The 20,857-nt window shown below is 44.0% G+C and overlaps 2 protein-coding genes across 8 annotated transcripts in view; one reads left to right on the plus strand and one right to left on the minus strand.

Annotated features, from left to right (window-relative positions):
- Nucleotides 1-3,768: 3,768 nt before the first annotated feature.
- On the minus strand, nucleotides 3,769-11,795 carry MPC2 (mitochondrial pyruvate carrier 2). The gene is made up of 5 exons (XM_027692666.1): nucleotides 11,587-11,795; nucleotides 7,846-7,886; nucleotides 5,986-6,070; nucleotides 4,655-4,766; nucleotides 3,769-4,020 (listed from the first exon to the last, which is right to left on the minus strand). The coding sequence occupies exons 1-5, from the start codon at nucleotides 11,690-11,692 to the stop codon at nucleotides 3,975-3,977; spliced, it is 390 nt and encodes a 129-aa protein (XP_027548467.1). The 5' UTR covers nucleotides 11,693-11,795; the 3' UTR covers nucleotides 3,769-3,974.
- A 579-nt stretch (nucleotides 11,796-12,374) lies between these two features.
- Nucleotides 12,375-20,857, plus strand: part of DCAF6 (DDB1 and CUL4 associated factor 6) — an 85,732-nt gene continuing 77,249 nt past the window's right edge. For 6 of the 7 annotated variants that reach the window (XM_027692645.1, XM_027692646.1, XM_027692647.1 and 3 more), the window contains exon 1: nucleotides 12,375-12,504. In XM_027692645.1, coding sequence (XP_027548446.1) covers nucleotides 12,411-12,504 — 94 coding nt within the window. In that variant the 5' untranslated portion in view covers nucleotides 12,375-12,410. The remainder of the gene's footprint in view (nucleotides 12,505-20,857) is intronic. The other variant, XM_027692651.1, reaches the window with a different exon arrangement.

Here is a 20,857-nt window from a genome sequence, read left to right on the forward strand (position 1 = left end):
GGGAAGAGTGTGGAGGGGAAGCCATGTGAGGGGCAGCTGAGGGCACTTGGTATGATCATCCTGGAGGAGACTGAGGGGAGACCTCACTGCAGTTACAACTTCCTTGGGAGGGGAAAAGGAGGGACAGGAACTGATCTCTTCATCTCGTGAGCAGTGACAGGACTCGAGGAAAGGGCATGAAGCTGAGGTGGGGGAGGTTTAGGTTGGATATTAGAAAAAAGTTCTTCACCCAGGGAGTGGTTGGGCACTGGAACAGACTCCCCAGAGAAGTGGTCACAGCACCAAGCCTGACAGAGTTCAAGACGTTTTGGACAATGCTATCAAGCACATGACTCTTGAGGATGGTCCTGTGCAGGACCAGGAATTGGACTCGATGGTCCTGGTGGGTCCCTTCCAACTCAGCATATTCTGTGGTTCTGTGATTAGGAGCAGAATGAATCCTGCTGCTGCTGCTTTCCTTAACTATCAGGCTGTTACTTCCCAACATTTGTTTTACACTTAATAATAAACTAATGCTTTTGATGTGGTTGATGGAGAACCTTGATTTTGATCTACCTGCGTTCATCCCTGTACATCACCATCTTTCTCCCCAAGAAAGTATTTTCGAGTAAGAGGGAGAATTGGGATGAATGGAGGGATCAAAAATTTGCTGCTATGAGAAGATTGGGGCTGGCCTTGCCTCTGAATTCTGCTACTAATGTTTGTTTCTTTTCCTGCTGGAATATACTGGAGAATCTGAGCACAATTCTGATGTGGTGCTAACTTTAGGAATCACACTAATCTGGTGCTAACTTTGGGAGATGTGCTGATCTGGTGCTGGACTTTAGGAGAAACACTGATCTGGCTGATGCTGACTGATGTAAGGAGACACCTCCTTGCATAGCTTTTGTCTGGCTACAGGTACATGAATATTGCCTAGACTGAGGAGGTACCTTGCAAGGCTGCTTGGGTCCTCTTTGTGAAGGCAGAATGAGCTTTGAAGTATTTTTAAAAAATGCTGAACATCTTTTTAGAAAGAAACAAAAATCTCTTCCCCCAGGAATGGCAGAAATCAGTCTGAATCCCTCTCCAGTGGTAGGGCTGTTCAATTTTTTTTTTGTCATGAAAAAGTGAACAATGTAGCTATTAAGTAACAGACTGAAGTCAAAAGGACTTCAGGCATTGTGAGACAACACTTGTGAACTTTCTGTCCATCAGGTTATCTTATCTTGTTTAATGAGACGATAACCTGTACAGGAGACAGAGGACTTCTACTTCCTTGATGGGTAGAGCAAGCAGAGGTTAAAGTCAAACAAGGTCATTGTATCCTGACGTTGTGGTGACCAGAAGTTTAGCTCTGCTTGCTCTGCTGCTCCTTGCAGGTGGAAAAGAACAGCTTGAACTTTGAGGAGCACGAAGGGCATTGCCCTTGTCCTGCTGTAGGACTGCTGCCAGCTCTTTTTAGGACCATCTATTTTAAAAGGAAGTGCTGCATGCCAAGCTTGCAGCAGCCCAGCAGAGGAGTAGGTGCCCCTCTTGAGGCAGCAGCCTCAAGGAGTAAAACTAGGTGGGTCATTGCTCCTGGATAGTGGACCTGGGGAAGGTCTGTGTGATGAAAAAGACTTGCAATGAGTTCTCTTTTATGCATCACGCAAACAAAACTGGGATCAATCTGAAATCTTCCTTATTTTTGAGTACCATAAATGAATTTCAGGAGAAGGATTACAAATAATTGTAAGGTACCAATGGAAGTAATTTGGTAGCTGTACTCAGTACATCATATTTCCACTGCCCCTTCTGACTTCAGCAGTTGTTCTGTGGGGAAGATGGTCACCATGTTCACGAGGTGGCATTAAGAGCCATAACAGGGTGGCAAGTACGTCCCTGTAACTCATTGTCTGATGTGTCATTAATAACCAGAGACCTGCAGGGTTTTGTTTTCTCTCAAAGCTTTAGTGATATTTCAGTTTGTGACTAGAAGAGCTGTAATTAGGTTTTTAAACTTTTTAAACCTGTGAGAACTGTTTAGGTAACCATCTGTAACTGCAGTAAATGTGTATGTGCAACTTAGGAGCTGCATCGCCTTAGAGTGGATTCGCTGAGGTCGGGCACAAACTGATTGATTTGTAACCAAAACACCTTCAATCTGTATTGAAATCTTGTCTTGGAATTTTGCATTACTAATGTATCTGCCTAGGACCTCAAATGCTCTTACTGTATAATAGGTGATGGAAATATTTTCTCTTTAAAACCACCAAAGTGGAGAAGATGGGTAAGACTTCTGGGCTGTTCTAGTATTTAGGTGACATTTTTATATGGGACACTACAAAATCATATTAACTACGCTCAGCAATTATACTCTTCTTGAGGCTTCTCTTTCCCTTCTCTTCACTGCCCTAAAGCTAATAAGCCCTTTCATTTACAGGTATTTTTGCACTCTAAAATCTAAGTTCCATGCCTTTGGAGATCAGTGTGCTGTGCAATGTCTTCTGTCTCCCTGCAATGCCAGCTGTTCTTACGTGGTAAATGTGATTGAAAACAGAGTACCTGGGTACTTGTCTTTTGTAAACCTCTGTCCTGGAGGTGTGCAAGAAAACAAACACCTGTAAGACAGGTGTATAATCTGTGTGAGGGAGCTAGATATGCATTGCATGGCCTGATTACTTGAAGAGCCAGTGTACCAACTGTTAGTGCTTTTGCTTTTACAGACTCATCTGGAAACAGTTATCTTGGATATTTTTTCTTGAATGGACTTCCATGTTTTGTATTGTAATCTTGTGAATATTTTAATACACTTTTTTTTTTTCCCATTACTGGTTTGCTGGATGAATTTTACCTGGTTGAGGATTGGGAAGGGAGGGGGACTGAAATACAACACCTCTGTCTCTGGCAATGTTCTTCAGTCACTGCAGTCTGTGTCCACTCAGCAACAACACAGCTGGAGAGCTCATCCTTGGAATTCACACCCCATGTGAATTCCAGCTCCAGCTGGAAGAGCCAAGGAATGCAAGTGGAACTGTAGCAGAACACTACTGGCTTCACTGTGGGACAGCCTCTAAAAAAGGAGAGCTGACAGAGTATCAGGTGCATGCCTTGTAAGAATGGAAAATGCTTTGCTGGGAGTGTCCTGCACAGATGCTTTGCACAGGATAATATAACGTTGTACAAAGGGTGAGAAAGGAGGGCACCATCAGTGCCACAGCAAGGTGCAGTTCCTTTCCACCCCTGCCATGCTGGAGTGATAACTCACGAGGCTACAGGAGGGTAGGGGTGGAGAGAGACATAAAACAGGACTTTGCAAAACTCCAGTATTTCAAGGCATTAATTTTCATGAAAGCTCAATCCTGAAGAAGCTACCTGGTCCCTGTCATCTTCTCCCCTGGATATGAATTCCTGAGCTCTGGTACTTCAATGCAATGCTCTTCTGCCTCGAGTTATAAAGGATGACAGAAGCTAAAACACCAGTGGCACATACTAGTTTGTTCTTTTGTTAGAGGCAGTGGTGGCTGGGAAACAAATGAAGATACACATAACTGAAGCTGAAAAGAATGTCCTTAGATACCAGGGAAGAGCATCAGGGAACAAAATACGAATGCTACTGTTGGTTTCTGAAAATGTGGTAAACCCCTGCCCAGGTCTGAGTGTGACAGGAAAGATCACTTCAGTCTGAGGCTCTGGCTGTCACCAGTACCGTGTCACTCCTGGAGTCAGATAAGGTGAGACCCAGCAACTCATTCCAGGCACAATCCACAGTCAGTGTCTCTTTAAAGAGACAATACAAACACACAATTTTGCTTTGATTTAAAAGGTCGCCCTTTATTTAAATGTGTGGTGATACTTTTGTTATTTGCACTTAGAAAACACTTGCTCTCTAGGCATTTAAATTCCCTCTTTGATTTTTTTCTGAGGAAAAGCACATTAAAATTAGTGAAGCTGGGTCCCATGGGGATGGGCTTGTGCGTTGTTAGATTTGACCTGTTGGGTTAAACATCTCTTTACTGCAGCTGCTCTTGCTGTTTTGCTTTTAGCTCCTGATTATACCTATAGGAAAAAAAAAAGAGCACAGGCTAAGAATAGAATAGTTACAATAACAGTTACAATAACAGTGTCTTCCTAACAATCTATTCAGCAGAGGAGGTTTAAAATTACAACGGGCTTGAGGGTGGAAACTCAGCATAGGATAGCTTAATTCATGTAAAAAGTTCCAGACTAGCTAAGTTTGCTACATTCCTGGCCAGTCCTGAAGCCAGAAAACTCCTAAGTTTCCCTCAAGAAATAATTAAAAAAAATTGAAAAGTGCTGCTCTGCTTAAGAATCCTTTGATGCAGCTGGAACTGACAAGATTCAGTGCTGAAAGCTGAGAGAAGTGCACAGCTTATGAGGACAAAGTCTAGGCTGTTTGTCAGTCAGAACCACAGCTTTAAAATGCCTTAGACCCAGAAACTGCAGCTTACATGGAGCATTCCTTAACACATGCTCTAGTTGGACTGAAAATATTTAAATCTTCACTCCAACTGAACACAGCAAAAGAGTTGTGCAGTGTTTAATTAATCATGCAGCTCCTCTTACCTGATGCACTGACATTGAGGCTGGCAGCATTTATGAATTCCTGGTTAAGAAGAGGTGGTTTGAATGCTCAGTTAGAGAAGGTGGAGAAGCCCTTCTCAACACCTACCTCCATATCCGGAAGAGCTGAGAGCCACCGGCACAGCCAACAAAGAAGTTCACAGCAAACAGACTCCAGTTTTTAGGAATAATAACTAGAGAGTATCGTGACCAAATAAGGCCTGTTGAATCAAATGGAAGGTTTAAAGATGTTAATCCTTTAAAGCGAAATACTCGGACATTTCCCTAAGTTTGGAGACTGATACATGGGCCAGTTTAAGTAGACAAGTTTTACAACTTCATGTTAGACAACTGCTTTTTTCATAACTACCTGTTTCTCAGTGATAAGTGCAGCAAGTGCCACTGGGATGGCTACAGGTATGTACTGCATTTTCCCAAAATAACTAGACAGTAAGGTCAATCGTAGTCTGAATATCAACCAAAAATCTCTGTACTCTACAGAGTAGAGACATTAATTCTCGAGCACAGTTGCAGGGTAGTGGTATTTTGCTGTAGTATGTCCAGCTTGGATAGTTTAACCTGAAGAAAAGGATGCTCAGGGGTGACCTTATCACTCTCTACAACTCCCTGAAAGGAGGTTGTAGCCAGGTGGGGTTTGGGCTCTGCTCCCAGGGAACAAGTGACAGACAGGACGAGAAGAAATGTCCCCAAGTTGCACTGATGGGGTTTAAATTGAATATCAGGAAAAAACATCTTCACTGAAAGGGTTGTCAGCATCAAAACAGGTTGCCCAGGGAAGTGGTGGAGTCATAAGATGTGTAGATGTGTCATTTAGGGACATGGTGTAGCGGTGAGCTTGGCAGTGCTGGGTTATTGGTAGGATTCAATGATCTTAGAGGTCTTTTCCAACCTAAATGATTCTCTCATTACAGACTATTGCTTCTGCCAGTGTGAACATTCTTGGCAGACAGCAGTGCAGTAGTCCATGTACCACTGCTTCCAATTCCTTGTAACATCTGCAGATTCTTTCCAGTTAGTGTAAACACCCTACCATTCTTTAATCCCTAAAGCCTGTTTAAAAAAGGTCACTATATCCTGGCCTGATTTCAAAATTACTTGATCTGAAGCAAAAGAGGTCACATAGGAATGAGTGGTCTCATGGTAACTTAAGGGATGAAACTCATGTCCTAACTCTTAGCAATTTGGTCTGGACAATTCCAAATTAAGACACATGTAGAAAACTTACATGATTACAGAACACTTACAGGTTTGATAAAAAGTGTACAGCTGTCCCAGAACTATCATCCAACAGCAATAGTGAGAGCTGGCATGTTATAGTTAAAGCCTTTCTATAGAAGTGGATTAGTGCTGATGGAGGATTTGGAAAGGAGTGTATTCTGGTTCAGAGATGGCAAAAACATGGAGTAACTGTGGCTTTACCTGTGGCCATTAGTACTGCAGACTGTGCTGTGCTGAGCTTTTCTGCTGGTCTGGCCATGTCAGCCAGTCCAGCACACACCAAACCCTGTAAAGAGAAATTCAGTGAGCACCAGTGCAGGACCTCCTGTAACAGGTCAAGGGATTTACAAGGGGAAGTTGCTTCACAGCTACATGTATTATGCAGGAGATGGGATGCATTGTGTGAGCAATTAGACTCCTGGAGACACCACCCACTTCCAGTCCCTTGTGGTAGGGATAAGGACACAGTTATGGGGGTTTCAACTGGCTGGCAATAAAATCCCAGGCAGTGGCAATTTTTTATTAATTCAAGAGCAAGGTTAATTTTAGCACAGCTTCTTTCTTAACCAAACTTGTTTTTTTGTTGTAAGCAACAAGTAGACGCTTATCTAAATAAGGTCCTACAGTTCAGGCTAAGATATTGCTGGTAAAGATGTAGGTGTGACACCACCTAGTCTTCACTCAGCTTCACTTAAAGGGGATAAAAGTGCTTGTTTTTAAATATAATTTCAGTAAAAGTGGAAAATTTCCAGGTGAACTGAGGGATAGCTTGGCTGATCTACTTGACAGCATTAGTAGTAAACACACTGCCTGATTTGTTTGTTGTGTTATTGCCCTCTACTGGACATATAATTTCATAGTCATGTTACAGGAGTTCACAAAAAAATCCACAAAAATACCCCCAAAACCAAAATCCCAGAAATAAGAGAGTCCTAATGCTTTTAATTCCATGACTGCCACTAAGGACTCCATTGGCTCCAATCAAGAAACCAGTTATCAAGGGAAGAGACTCCCGTGTGCTGCCTCACTTATGGGACTGGTGCCATGGGAGGGATGGACTTTGAGCACTCCTGGGTACCTGCAGTAAATGTGCCTTGGCTATCTAGGGGGAAAGTCTTTTTTAACTTCTTAGTGGAGACACCCAGTGTGAGCTTAGAGAAGTATTTCTGCGTGTTCACAAGAGAAAAAGCAGCTGTGTATCAGCTCTTTTGACACAGCAGCAGTTGACACCAGCCTGCTGCCCAGGCTCAGGGAGAACCTCTGAGGAAGGGGAAGGTTTGACCATGGTTACTGCAGCTCCAGTCTAGACTGACAAAGAAACCAAGTTGTAGCTTAGACCATAAGGCAAGGCCTGTGGCCTGTGAAAAGCTGGAGTTCACAATGGCAAAGTGAGGAACCAGCTGGCAAGAGCAAGAGCAGGTGACATCCTTGCCGGTTATGAAACGAGGAGATCAAACAGCTTTGTGGGCTTGGAGGTCATTTGTTTTATCTGTGGCAATACAACAACTAGGAGGAGTACAGTGAATTAGGAGGAGGCAAATACTTCACCTGGACACAAACAGAGCCCAGAGGTGTAGCCAAGTGGGAAGTGGAACCTCACAGGAGGCAGAGAGCCACTGACAGCCAAAATGGCAGCTGCCTTTTTCTTCTGTTTTCTCAAGACCACCTTGCACTCTGACATGCTTTAACCTCCCTTCAAGCTTAGGAGGCCTAGGAATTTCGCTTCCCTAAGATACTCTTCAAATTCCTCAATCTCTGAAGAAATACATGCTTTAGGAGTTCTGCATTATGCCAGCTCATGCCTACCTGGAGTTAATGTTCCACAAGAGAAAGCTTTTGTGAAACTTGCAGTGAAAAGTACAATTTTTCCACAAAGCATTTTCTCCCTGCATGCTGTGCTCTGGGTTACCAAGGTTAATTTTGTTCCTCCACATATATTAAAAATTAGAGCCTCAGTGTTGAATCTTTCTGTAGGCTCAGATATCTGCTGGGAAACTATTGCTTTCTCGAATGGATTGCTGCTGATTGACACCCAGACACCAGCTGGGATCTTATACTTACCCATTTCATAATCGGTGCCCAGAAAAACACTGTCTTGGGACCTGAGGGAGTGGGGGAGGAAACAGAAAAGAAGTTAAATTATTCAGTGAGATGTAGCTATTTTAATACCCACAGTAAGTTTGGGTTGTTTTGGGGCTTTTTTTAATAATGAATTGTGTGTATTAGCACATTTTCTACCACTGTACAAGCTCTAGCACCTTATATCCATAGTTCATCGACTCAGTGCATCAACCTTCAGTTGTGGAATCAGCCCACACACTTCTGCAACAGATAAGTAGGATTTTGCATGTCCATTTTTAAGCAATTGAGGACACCAGAGCAGGCAAAGTTGATTTATGAGTGAAAAGAGTTAGGATAAGGCCTAGGAATAGTGAATACAGTTTCCAAAGAATGATTAAAACTTACTTTACAGCTGGACTAACAGAAATAGTATTTTAAATCTTTGCAAACTGAATGTTGTAAACTAAAACTCAAACATATTTTATTACCAGGACTGTAACAAGCCAGTCCCTCCTTCCTTTACGAAATCACAGCCCACCTCTTCACGCTACAGGCATTGGATGGTTCAAGTGAGAACACAAATCACAAATAGAAGCAGCAGTAAGTGTCACAAGGAGAGTCTTCTCTAACCTGCAACTCTCAATAGCCTTGTCTTCCTGGCAGAAACAAGGCTTCAAACCCACACGCCAGGAATCTACCAGGAGGCAAAGGAGGATTATGGAGGAAGAGTTAAAAATCTCCAGGAGGAAGGGAGAAAAATCAATGCAATGGGGTCTGGGGGAAAACAGCTCTCTTACAAATACATGTATCTTGCAGTGGTGCCAAAGTGGCAACTGGTTGGTTAAAACAAAGCACTGTAAAGCCACAGCTACAACCGTGCCAGAAATCATTAATCCAAGACTACTGTTCCAAGTCTTTAATGGGAACCCATGACCCAAAGTCAGGACACTGGTTCCAATTCCACCAGAACACGGGGTTTAGGTCTCAGTGTGCCACTGTTCACCACTCTGGTAACATCCAACACCAAGCCGAGTTTTCACAGTAACGTGTAACAGGTGTAAAACGTGTTACACATGAGTAACCGCCAGGACTTCGCTTGCTTTTTATGTGAGCTACTTTTTCACTAACAATGCAGCCTTAAAAAGACCTTGCAGCAACTGTTTGTGCTCTCTGTTTTAAGCACCCTCAAGTTTAAAACTGTGCCTCGGGGAAACCGCTGGGTTTCTATAGCAGGCACCTGTGAAGCAACTCATAATTTGGGGGGATAAGACTGTTACAAATATCAAGTGCTCTGTCACCTTAAAGGCAACTAGGACCTCAAAAGGGCAGGGCAAAAAAAGCAACAAAAACTGGCCTGGCAGCTTTGTATAAAGCCCTCTTTAACCCACGCTGCTTGTGATCAAGCTTCACACTGCAGTTAATAACTACTAGCATGTTACTTTTTATCTAATATTGCTGAATAAATACAGTATTATTCTTTAAAGATACAAACTTAAGTTGCTGTTCTCTTAGGCAGCTGCTCAGTGTAGCAGCATCAGGCTGCAAATACAGATTGTTACAAATCAGTCTCACAGAGGCCCTCTGTAAGCGGCTTTAATCTCTATAATTTAATTTATTCTAAAAGACAAATTCAGATTTGGAGTACTAGAGAATGTGCGGTGAGTATAAATTGTTAAACTGACATTCCATAAACAGCCACTAAAGTTTTCAAGAAGACTGACGTTAATTTTTATTAATAGTAGATAAATAACTCAATCATTTAAAACTGCTGACTACAGCAGTAAGAAACAATGCAAGAAGGTACAAAGGGAATGTACCAATCCAAGCTGGTAATCAGGGAATACTGTCAAATGCCTCGAGCAGAACATCTCTCCTGGAAGCACTCCAGCAAGCACCCAGCCAGGGAGAGCTCCTCCCTGATCCCGACATCCAGAATTTCCCAAGGAGGAATTTGACAGCAGCATATCAGAGCAGGGGGAATAGCAGAGGCTCATCTGGATATCGCATGTGTGACCAGTTTATAGGATTTATGACTTCTATTAAATGCAAGAAGCCTTTGTGCTGAAAATTTTGGTTTAATCAGGCAAAGTGAACCCAAAAGGCCAAAGGGGAGGGGGGACAAGTTGAGCCCAGGCTTTCCTGTGGCAGTCTGGGGAGTTGGTGTGCCAGGCCCTCCACTGTCCTCCAGCAATGCCAGCCAAAGAAACAGATTTTCAGACCAGGCATCAATTATCTCACTGGAAGCTTTCTTTGTGCCAGGAGAGAAGAAAGCACATTCTCCATCCCTCACAAGTGATTCATAATTTCACGACAACGACACTTATATTCCTAAATTAGACTAGAAATCAGGATATCACCAGAGATAAAATGCCAGCCTTTCATTTTTAACCTACTTCTTTTTTTTTCCCAGTCAGAGTGACATCTATTGCATAACTTTCTCGCAGACACACCTTCAGGACGTTCAGAGCTGAATCAGAAGTGGCAAAGGTTCAGTTTCAGTACCTGCTTAGGGCTTTTTTCATGCAGATAGAGATGTGTGTGCATGTATATATATATATATATATATATACACACACACAAAGAATCCATAAAAAAGGATTTATTAATTACAACATTATGGTGGTGAACAAAAGTGGCCCATGGGCAGTTCCATGAAGTGAAAAGCACTGCAAGAGAACCCCCAAAGCCTTATTCAGTTACTACTGCAGGTCTGGTGAACAAGGAACACAGATATTCCCAGTGCTTTCTGTGCCTTGTATCCAATAAAGGCAGCTGGAAGCTGCTTTTCTCACAGATTGAATGTGTCTCTCAGCACCTTTACAATGGAAGTGTTGGATATACTGGCTTTTCATACATAAAACTACATTAATATTAAATATGTTGGTCTAGTGAATTCAGTACAAACCAAACATTTTGAGAACTGCCGTTTTTTCACTCCTTGTGATTTCTGTAGAGAAACAATTTTCCTTCCAAGAAAGAACCATTTCAAGAGGTCAGACTGAAAGCCAAAGTCCATTTTCACAGTGCATATTCCAGGTGGGTGAAGAGTCAAGGATGCCTATCCCACTGACACGAAACAGTGGGAACAGCAGCCTATGGAATTCCAGGATTTTATCGAGCACTGCTTTTAATTGCCCGACACAGTTTGTTTACATGACAAACACCACGTAAATGGCACCGAAGGAGATCATTTTACAATAGGCTTCTCCCTAATAACACAGTCCCCCCGTGTTTGCTCACGCAAAGGCAAGTCGTGGGTCAGGTGAGGGGAGCTCATTCCAGGGAAATTCCTGACCCACAGCAGCCCTGTCAGCGCTCTCCCCCGTCCCTGGAAGTGTCCAAGGCCAGGCTGGATGGGACTCTGAGCACCCTGGTCTGGTGGAAGGTGTCCCTGCCCTTGGCAGGGGGGTTGGAACGAGATGATCTTTAAGGTCCCTTCCAACCTGAACCATGCCGTGATTCTACGAGCCTATTTTCTATTCTGTTTCCCCAGCACATCCACTTGGCTGCCGGGGCCTCCAGGCTCCTTTGGAAGCATCGCATTCCCCGGGACGGGCTCTGGCAGCGCCGCCGCTCCCCGCGAGCGCCGTGACAGCGACACCCGGCTGGGACCACCCGTGTGGCGCCTGCCTTTTTGTATTTCCCCTTCCCAGACACATCCACGTCCCCGTTAAGGAGCGGAGCCACCGCACCCGCGTCCCCGCTCCCGCTCCCCGCCCAAGGTGACCCCCCGCGCCTTACCCGCCGGGTGATTGTAGAAGGGCCGGAACCGCGGCGGCAGCATGAGCTCGATGCGGTCGAGCAGGCGGTGGTAGGAGGCGCGGAGCCCCGCGACGGCGGCGGCCATGGCGGGAGGAGCGGGGCGAGCGGGGACCGAACGAGGGCGACCAAAGGGGACCGCGGTGAGAGCGGGGACCGACTGCGCGTCCTTCCCCCGCCGGCCGCGCCCCCGCCGGCCCCGCACGCTGATTGGCTGTCCCCCCAGGGGGTGGGGCGAGGCGGGGCTCCGAGCGCAGAGCCATTGGCTGAGCGGACTGGCCCCGCCCCCTGAGGAGATCTGGCGCGCCGTCCGCCCGCGGGAAGGGCACCGGCGCCCGGCTCAAAGATGGCCGCCGGCAGGACGACTTCACTCTCCCGCTCAAGATGGCCGGCACGGCGGAACCCTAATGAACCCAAACCCAAGATGGCGGTCTTGCGGCTTCGCCCCGGTTTGACTCCAGAGAGCCGGTTCGGCGGCCGGCCACGCCCACGCCTGCCCTCACTTGGGGGCGGAGTGACGTCACCGTCTCTCGCGAGACGCGCGTCAGTCCCGGCGCCCCCGCTCCCCCCCCGATAGGCGTGTCCCGCCGCGTGCCCGGTGGGCGTGTCCCGCTGCCGGCCCCGCCCCCCGGCTCGCGGTCGGCGGCGGGGCGCGCGGCGGGCGCGGGGCGCGCGCGGGGCCCGCTCGGCGGTTCCCATGGTGATCGCGCGCGCCGGCCCGTCCCGGCGCTCCATCGGCCCGACCCCCATCCCGACCCCCATCCCGATCCATCTCCGCCCCGCTCCCCCCGACACCGCGCGGGGCCATGTCCCGCGGGCGCTGCCCGCACCTGCTCTGGGACGTGCAGAAGCGGAGCCTGGGGCTGGAGGAGCCCGGATTGCTGCGGAGGCACTACCTCGGTAAGGGCGGGCGGAACGGGGGGTGGGAACGCTTCCTGGCGCCCCGCGAAAGTGAGGAGGGGGCCGGGAGCCCCTTCCCGGCGCCGCCGCTCCGCCCCTCGGCCGCGCCGTCCCGCAGCTCCCAAGTTTCCTTGGACACCCCCCAACATTCCGCTCGATCCATCCCATCCCACCCCGGGGGTGCTCCGGGACCTCCGTCCCCCGCCCCAACCCCCGGCGGTGCCCCAGGACCCGGCGGTCCCTCCGCTTCCCGGAGGAACTGTTGCACGCGGGGATCCAGCCGGGAACTTGGGCGGCGGCGGCTCGGAATAGCCCCGGGATCCTCCTCGGAGGCCGGGCAGGGTCCGGGTTTGCCGGGAACAAAGCGCTCGAACGCCCGTGGGATAATGGCGCGGGCGACCCCGGGGTGTTCCCGGGGGTTCGGGAGCCGGGACGCGCCCGGTGCCGCCCGATCCAGCCGGGATTTGTGTCCCCGGCTCTCCAGCCCCGCGCTGCCCTCGCTCCCACACCCTATCCAGGTTGATTCCACTTTGGAAGTTACACCCAGCGCTACTTTCAGTTCGCGAGGCCGCGGGGACGTTCCTGTGGTGTAGAAGGAACTATCGGTGTGTTCTTTGTCATGGCGCAGGTTTCGTGCGAAACGTTACCGAAAATATTAAAAAAAAACCCCACTCCACAATATTTATTCCCGTGGCTTTGGAGGTGTGGCGATCCATCGTAGTGCCGCCGCGGGTTTTTGGGGAGGGAGGGGGCAGCTCTCCAGGGAAAACGGGTTGTTCTTTTGTGCTCGAGTGGCAAAACAATTCCTGCCTTTAAGTCGAAACCTCCGAGTGCTCGAGATGGAGCTGATTTACAGCGCTGTAAAACGTGTGTCTTCTCGTGCCTCCCAGGCGTTTCTGACCGTGGACGGTATTGGTTTTCCTCTTGTTTCATGGTGGAATTTAAGGTGGGATATCACATTACCGAGCCTAACTCGGTGGTTTTCTACCCGTGGTCCCTGAGCACTCAGTAATCCACCGAAGGAAATCAAGGTCATTGCTGGTTGATTTTCACACCAGCGAGGGGTGTGTGTGTGTGTCTGTAGCACCCACATGCACAGAAGTCCCTTGGAAAGGAATTTTGAAATCCTAAAATTAAAAAAAAACCCCAATGGTCTAACTGCTTTTGACTTTCGTTATGTCTTGACAGCTGCTTTTGGCCAAGTCTTAGCTGAGGATTGTCCTAACTTTTAGTGATCAATCCTTCTGACTGAATTTGGGTTTTTTGGGGGGGTTGGGTTTTTTTTTAGTTTTATTTTGTTTTTGTTTGGTTTGGGTTTTTTTCTGCTCCAGTCAGAGCAGAAAAACTCAGTGTTAAAATTAGGATCGTAGTGTGCAGATTCTGAAGAAGTGCTGTAAGACCTTTTTGGTCTTTTTCCTTTTGCTATTGCATGATTGTGTCTCTGACAGCTGAAGTATTAAGATTTGATCAGTTGAAATCATCCTCCTGGATTTACTAAGATCTCTTTTCTGGAGATCCAATAAAATGTACATAACTTTAGCTAAGAACAAAATTCCTCTGGTGGCTTAAGGTTAAGGTCTCGCATTTACTGTTTTTCATTTAACCTAAACAACTTCAGTAGCTTTATTGCCTTGAGAAAATAGGACCTGGGAGAGCCTTCCCACTGAATTATGTTGAGATCCATGTTGGCGGTGGCAGGAGATGCTCAGTCCTTACTGACTCCTGCTTTTAAAGAAGGGGTTGGTACATGGCATGCTTGTCTTGTGGAGCCACTGCACTTTTGCTCAAAGTGGTGTTTATGGCCTTAATAAACCAGATGTAGTTGCTTGTGTACAGACTTACAAGACAACAGGCCCGCCGTTGTGCCTTTTTGTCTGTAGTTTAATGTATATGTGGGTCTTTTCCTTTTCAGACTTCGGCAGTTCCATGTAGGAGCTTTGTTGTTTGAATGGGTAGCCCTGGTTGTTGGTCATTGCTGACCTGGTCTGAATGGGAAGGAAGGTTTCTTCCTATTCATAATTTTTTAAGTAGCATGTCAGCAGTGTGGCTGACAGAACAAGTGCAAGTCAAGCATTTCATTTTTACTTAGAAACAGTATTGGGAGACTCGAGGCACTGCCCACGTACTTTTTTTTGCTTTTTGTTTGTTTGGGTGGATTTTTTTTTTGGTAAATTTGTCAAAGCCATTATGGATGTCAGTACAAAATTAAGAAGTTTATATATATCTTCATTGTTTACTGCTGTTTTTCAGCCATCAAATCAAATGAAAACCCTTATAGCAAGTCCATAACTACCAATGCAGTTCATAGTGTGTCAGAGGGAAGAGGTGTCTGTGTGAATGGTGATGGCATAGTGGGGGTAAAATCATAGCGTTATGCTGCGATGCAAAGTACCAGAATCATTGAAAGTGACTCTGTATTGAAGGAAGACATCTGAGAACTAATTGCTGTTTCCTATTTACTCCGTGTTTTAGTTTCATGTGAACTGGCAATCAAGTGACACTCTATTTATAGCCCCTTTTGGCTTTCGAAAACAGCTGCTCCAGGAAGGATGTGTGCATCGTGTTGTACCTTTCCGTGCGGGTAATTCACCCGTGGAATTTTATGTCCTTGCAAAACTCTGTCTGATTTTGCAGGATCCCTAAGTAATTGCTCTGAATCCTAGTCAGTTCTGGACGGAGTTCCACAGAAACACCTCGTGAAGGTGAGGCAATACAAGTGTGCCTGGGATGTGTCCTTCAGAGGTTGTCCCTTGGTGAGAATTCCCACTGTGGTGAGAGGAGGAGAATGCAGGTCTTAGCAGTGTATCTGTTAGCTACATTTTCTTCAGCATTTGTAGGCTAATTAGTCTCAATTTCAGACAGTGCTTGTGTCTGTATCTGAAGTCTCCAGAGAAAGTCAGTCCTCAGGGAGGGCTGTCAGTAACTCTTCTTTTCTTGGATTCAGTTTGGGCGTCCTCTTAGCCCAGTGCTCGTGGGAGGAGTCCTGCTGCTGGGTCACGGATGGAAACTGAGTATGGGACGACTAGGAGTTGTTAAAAACATCAGGTTGCTTTTACACTGGAAAACATTGATAGTAAACTGTAGCACTCAAATTAGTGAAGCACTTAAGTTCTGCTTTGAAACTGGCAAGTGTCATTATCAGCAGCGATACTTTCAGAAGACTCTCAGAACCTTTGTTGCAATTTTGCATTGTTGTTTCAGTGTCTCGTGGACTTGTAGGTTCTCATAGCAGGGGAAGTGTTCAGTGCCAGCACAGTAAAAGGCCTCTACGTGGATTAAATACAGCATATAATGGTTTGACTGGAGAAATGGTAGCATGGGTTTCTTGCAAGAAAGAAGGGATCCATAATTTCCCTGAAGCATTTAATGTGGTGGTATTATTTATTTGTATTTATTTGCTTTCCTGTGAAGGGTCACGCTGGTGAGAGTGGCTCTGTTTAGCCAGGAGGAACAATGAAGACTTTTCCTTTTCTTTTCCTTTTTTGTTAGTTTGTTTTGGGGTTTTTTGTTTGTTTGTTGGTTATTTTTCTTATCTGACATAGCAGGTTATCCAGAGAAAGTCTGCCAGTCTAAAATAGTCTGTAGAGAGGAACTGATGCTGGTTTTTAGCTCAGAGTGCTTGTTGGAAGTTGTGGTGCTTGATACAATGGAAGCAAATATCAAAATAATCAGTTCTTCCCAATCTGTGATATCCTTGTTCACATACTATATTCTGAATTCTTCTTTTCTTGTGATGTGAAATTTTTAAGCTTACCAGATATCTTAGAGACGGAGCTGTGATGTCTGAGCTTCCACTCTCCCCTCTTTAAAGATTGTTTCATATCTTACTAAGTTTTTATCATCCTGTTTTTTAAGATTGGGGAAACATTTGAAATGTACAAATTCACTGTAAGAAAACCAGTAGTGAGGTTCATCATGGTCAAATTTTGTAAAGTTTCAACAGTTCTTACTAAAAAGACAGCTGGGAATATATTATGTAGGTAAGGAGAACTTACTGGGAACTACTTAGGTTTCAGTAGTTCCATCTCTTTACAGAGATGAACCATAGTGAAAGCAAAACTAATTAGAGTTTTGAAGTAAGTTGATTGCCCTGCTCACAGGCAGGGTTGAAAAACAGGAAAAACAGGCAAGAGCAGCTGTTTACATGCATGGACAACTGATTAGTTTTGATATTGACTGTGTCACATTCATTAACATATTAGTTTATAAAACCAGTAGTGGTTTGTGAAATGTAGATAGAATTTAGTTCTTCCTAAAATATATTGCCCAGGGCGCGAGAGTGAAGTCAGTTCCTTCAAGTCCTGTAAACTTTCATTCTCTCTTTTGCTTTTCTTGAACAAACAAACACAAAGCCCAGCAGAATGGAAGGGAGAACAACCAGAAAGAGAGGTGCTATTTTGCCCAGGTTTGCTCCAGCTGTATTTGAACACGTGGTGTCTTGGTCTTTGAAAATAACGCAGAGTAAGAAGGGTTAGACAGCTTCGCTATGATCAGCTTTGTAGCTGGCACTCTTACAGACTTGGCAATGGTCACAGTGTATTTAATCAACCTTTCTTCTTTAATTCTTTGCATAATACCTTTGATGTTTAGTTATTTTCAGGTGGACTGTTACATTTTGTATCCTAAACCTCCTGTGTTAATTTTCTCTTGCAACGTGAGTTAAAGACACTGATCTGTCACAGCTAAGCTCCAGAACTGCTAGAGGGGGTTTATGTTATTTTTTTCTTCTACAAGTCTATCAAATTAACTTCTGCTTGAAGAAGGACCATTATAAATTAACCTGATTGCCTGATTATGAGGACACAAATCTGCTGTTTCAATGTAAACAGTGTAACTTCCTGATGTGCATCATTTTCCACTGCACTTCAGTGTGTGCCCAGAAACCAGTTCTGCAGTGATATATTCTGTCACACACCAAATACTTTGGGAAACTGGATTAACTGAAGATTTAGGAAGGATATAGTTCAACTATATCTTCTTCAGATTTTTTTCATCAGAGATGTTTTCTGAATAATAGAAAAAGGCAGAGTCAGAATTGAAATTCACGGTGTAATAAATGAATTAGAGGAAAATACATCTGTGAAACATCTTTAACATGCTCAATCTAATTTTGGAAGGAGGCAGGAAACATGAGGAAAGCAGGAAATTTGGTACAGTCACTGGATTTTCACTGGTTGTGTAGAAAAGTTTAAGACATATAAGAGCATTGCAGAAAAGGGATGTTACTTCTTAATTGAAATAAACACAAGAGAGTACAGTGATCAAGTATTGCCTTAAACTGGAGATGTTTGGGTTTTTTTCCCCTCCCTGTTAATAAAAGCAAGACTTAGTGACTGCAGTCCTTAAAAATTACAGATGAGCAGTTCCAAGAACAATGTGTCATCGAGACCTGTTGATAACAAATTGAATTTGGAGGAGTTTAATAAAGAGACTGTGTCTGAAACGAATTCCCTGATATTATCTCATTTAAATTGGTACTGAGGAACAGAAAGGCACAATGTGTACATCTCAAACAGCTTTTGGGAAAAGATGTTAGGGCTGATCCCAGCATACAAGATTAATGATTTTTTTCCCCCTCTATTTCAAAGTAAATCACCTCAGATAATGAATACACCCATGTTAAATGCTTTAATATCAGTAAAGGAAAATAAAAGCATAGCATATGAGAATCATCTGGACAAGGCAACAAATCAATGCTGGGTGGTGATAATTTGGTACATAGCAGAAAACCAGAAAGAGATGTGAGCTGGGAGGGAGGATTAAGGTTGGATGAGTATTTCTGGTGCCTGAATGCTGAATACTTAGTTTTAATTTCAGTCTAATCAGCCTTCTGTTATCTTTAGGATTATTTCCCTTGTAGACTAACCAAGCTATGGAGGTGGAGGTGCAGGAGCCAGTTGGACCTGCAAGTAAATTTGGACCTCTAAGTAAATTTGATAGCTTGTTTTGCTATTACCTCGGAAATCTTTGCTTGTTGTTAATATCATCGACCTTTTTTCAGTTACCTCTTTCCCGTGTGTTTTGTGGTTTAATTGTTATGGTTTGTGTTACTACTTTTGTCTCCTCAATGTTGTCAAATTTTGCTACTTCTGTGACAACATGTTGATGATCATTTTTAGGTATTTTCTTTTCTAAAAAAAAATACACGCAGGGTCTGGGATTACTCGGTGCCTTCTGTCACTCTGCCCTGAATAAAGAGAATAAATTCCAGTGTTTGTTTTTAGGATGCTGGGGATTGATAGGAGTACAGTTTCCGGTTTTTATGTACTAACATCAATTTAGTTAAAAATTGAAATTCAAAAAACTGTAGACCCTTACAGATCACATTTTTATGTTCTTCAGTGGCACCAGTTTGCAGAAACTTGGGTTTTGGGTTTTGTTTTTTCCTTTTCTTTTTTCTTTTTTTAATACTAATGTGTAGATCAGATATTGTTATCAATTAACTTATTGAGTTTTGATGTCTTAATTTACTAATTCACCAAAATTTTTGCTGCTGTTGTATTTTGACATATGACAACAACATTAATGGAAGGTGGATTTCTGGCTTTGCATTCAGCTGGAAGGAAATGATCAAAAATTGGTACAGCTGTTTGAGATTGCTATTTCCTGTCCCTCAAAAATTCAAGAGGCATTTTGTGTTTTTGCAGTTTTGCTTGAAATGGGCTGAAGTATGCAGATGTACTTGTGTTTTTTGATTTTAAGGGATTAACCTTACGTGTAATGTCTGTGCACTGAACATTAATCATGTGTGTTAGTGGCTGCCAAGAAGTGTGAGTGTGTTGTAGGCTTTGCATGTATAATTATTATATTTGAATTAGTCTCAGGATGCAAATGTATTTGCTTTATATTCTTTGGAGCCTCAGTGTTCTCATGCAAACAGCTGGAAACTGCAGAGGTTTGTGTGCACTTCAGGCATATTTGCATTTTTGATTGCAATATTTCATTGAATTTACATTGTGTGCTATTAAAGACAATCTTTGTACCAGGAATGTGCTTGCTTTGTAAATAACTGCCTGTGTCTTGATCCTGAGTGTTTCAGACAGCTCTGTAGTTAAGTTGTACCTTGATCTTCTAATAATGAGCTTTGGTTACATGAAAGCTGTCTCCTGCTGCAAAAACAAGTCGTGTACAATGTGTACTGGATTTGTATTTCAGGATGAGGCAGTGATGTGAGAGATCCTTTAGATCTTTCTTTTATTTATTTATTTTAATACCCCACCCCCCCACCCCGTATCCTTCTTCCAGTTGGATTGCTTCCATGAACTGCATTAGGGTAGGCCATTAAACATAACTGTGCTCGGTCTCTTTTAAGTTGTTGCACTGCAATACTACGAGTTCTTGTGACTTTGCATGTGATTTCTGATCTTCTATCCTTGAATGTCCCCAAAATAGTCTGGTGGGATATAACTGATCATGTATCAAGAACCTGTTGACACTTGAGACTAGTCCTGTCCCAGCAGTAAGGAAAAAGATCAGTCCAGACACAAAGTGTGCCAGCCTTCAAACAAAGCTCGGTTTTTCACAGTTTAAGTGCAAGTCTTACTGTTTTCGTGTCTTTGGGGCTTAGTGAGTTGCTGATTCAGACATGTCCCAAATGCTTTAGCGTGTGTTGAATCGTTAAATATTGAATGCGAGTATCGTGAGTCTGATCTGCGTCACATCAGTGAATTTTAATATCCCCCTTTTTCCCTCATTTTGCTCTTCAAGGATTTGCAGGCTTTCCTCTGGGAAAATTGAATGTGTCATTAATGCTGACTGCTCTCTACTTAGTAGATATCACAAGGAAGATGAGGATCCATCCTTCTCTTCCCTGTGAACTGAATGTGTTCAGAATCATTAGTGATGTTTGTTCAACACTTACTAAATTATGAAACTTAACTGATATAGAAATTAAAACTTTTATATCTAAAACCAATACAGAAATGAAAACATTAAACCAAACCCACCTCTCTACTTAGGTTACATGGCTTTGTTGTTACTGTTATTGTAATGTGTTCCTGTTATTTACCTTTCCCTGGAAATGACGAAAAATGTGGTTCCTTTTCAATTTCTTTTTATTTTAGAAACATTGTTATGTCCTGAAAACTCTCTTCAGTGGAAAAGGAGTCCCTTGAGTTAAACAATAGGGTTATTTTGTCATCTAGGATGTTTAATGCAACAAGCAGTGTAATTTTTTTAAAAAAGGGGTTTTTTTTCCTGTTTGTTTTTAAATGCTCAATGATAATTTAACCTATGTCACTGTGTTAACCAACAAGACTCAGCTTTCTACTTGACCTCAACTTTTGACATCATCTATCTTCAAACTATAATCCCAGGCAAATTCCAAGTGTTTACACTTGGAATCTTACAGGGT

This window comes from Neopelma chrysocephalum, unplaced genomic scaffold (assembly GCF_003984885.1).
Source record: "Neopelma chrysocephalum unplaced genomic scaffold, ASM398488v2 Primary Assembly neopelma1_87, whole genome shotgun sequence".
Classification (NCBI taxonomy): Eukaryota; Metazoa; Chordata; class Aves; order Passeriformes; family Pipridae; genus Neopelma; species Neopelma chrysocephalum.

Coding starts and splice junctions, on each gene's coding strand:
- MPC2 (XM_027692666.1), bottom strand. CDS start 11,692: ATGGCCGCCGCCGTCGCGGGGCTCCGCGCCTCCTACCACCGCCTGCTC. Junction 7,887..11,586: donor CTTCTACAATCACCCGGCGG/GTAAGGCGCGGG, acceptor CCACTCCCTCAG/GTCCCAAGACAGTGTTTTTC. Junction 6,071..7,845: donor GGGCACCGATTATGAAATGG/GTAAGTATAAGA, acceptor TTCTCTTTACAG/GGTTTGGTGTGTGCTGGACT.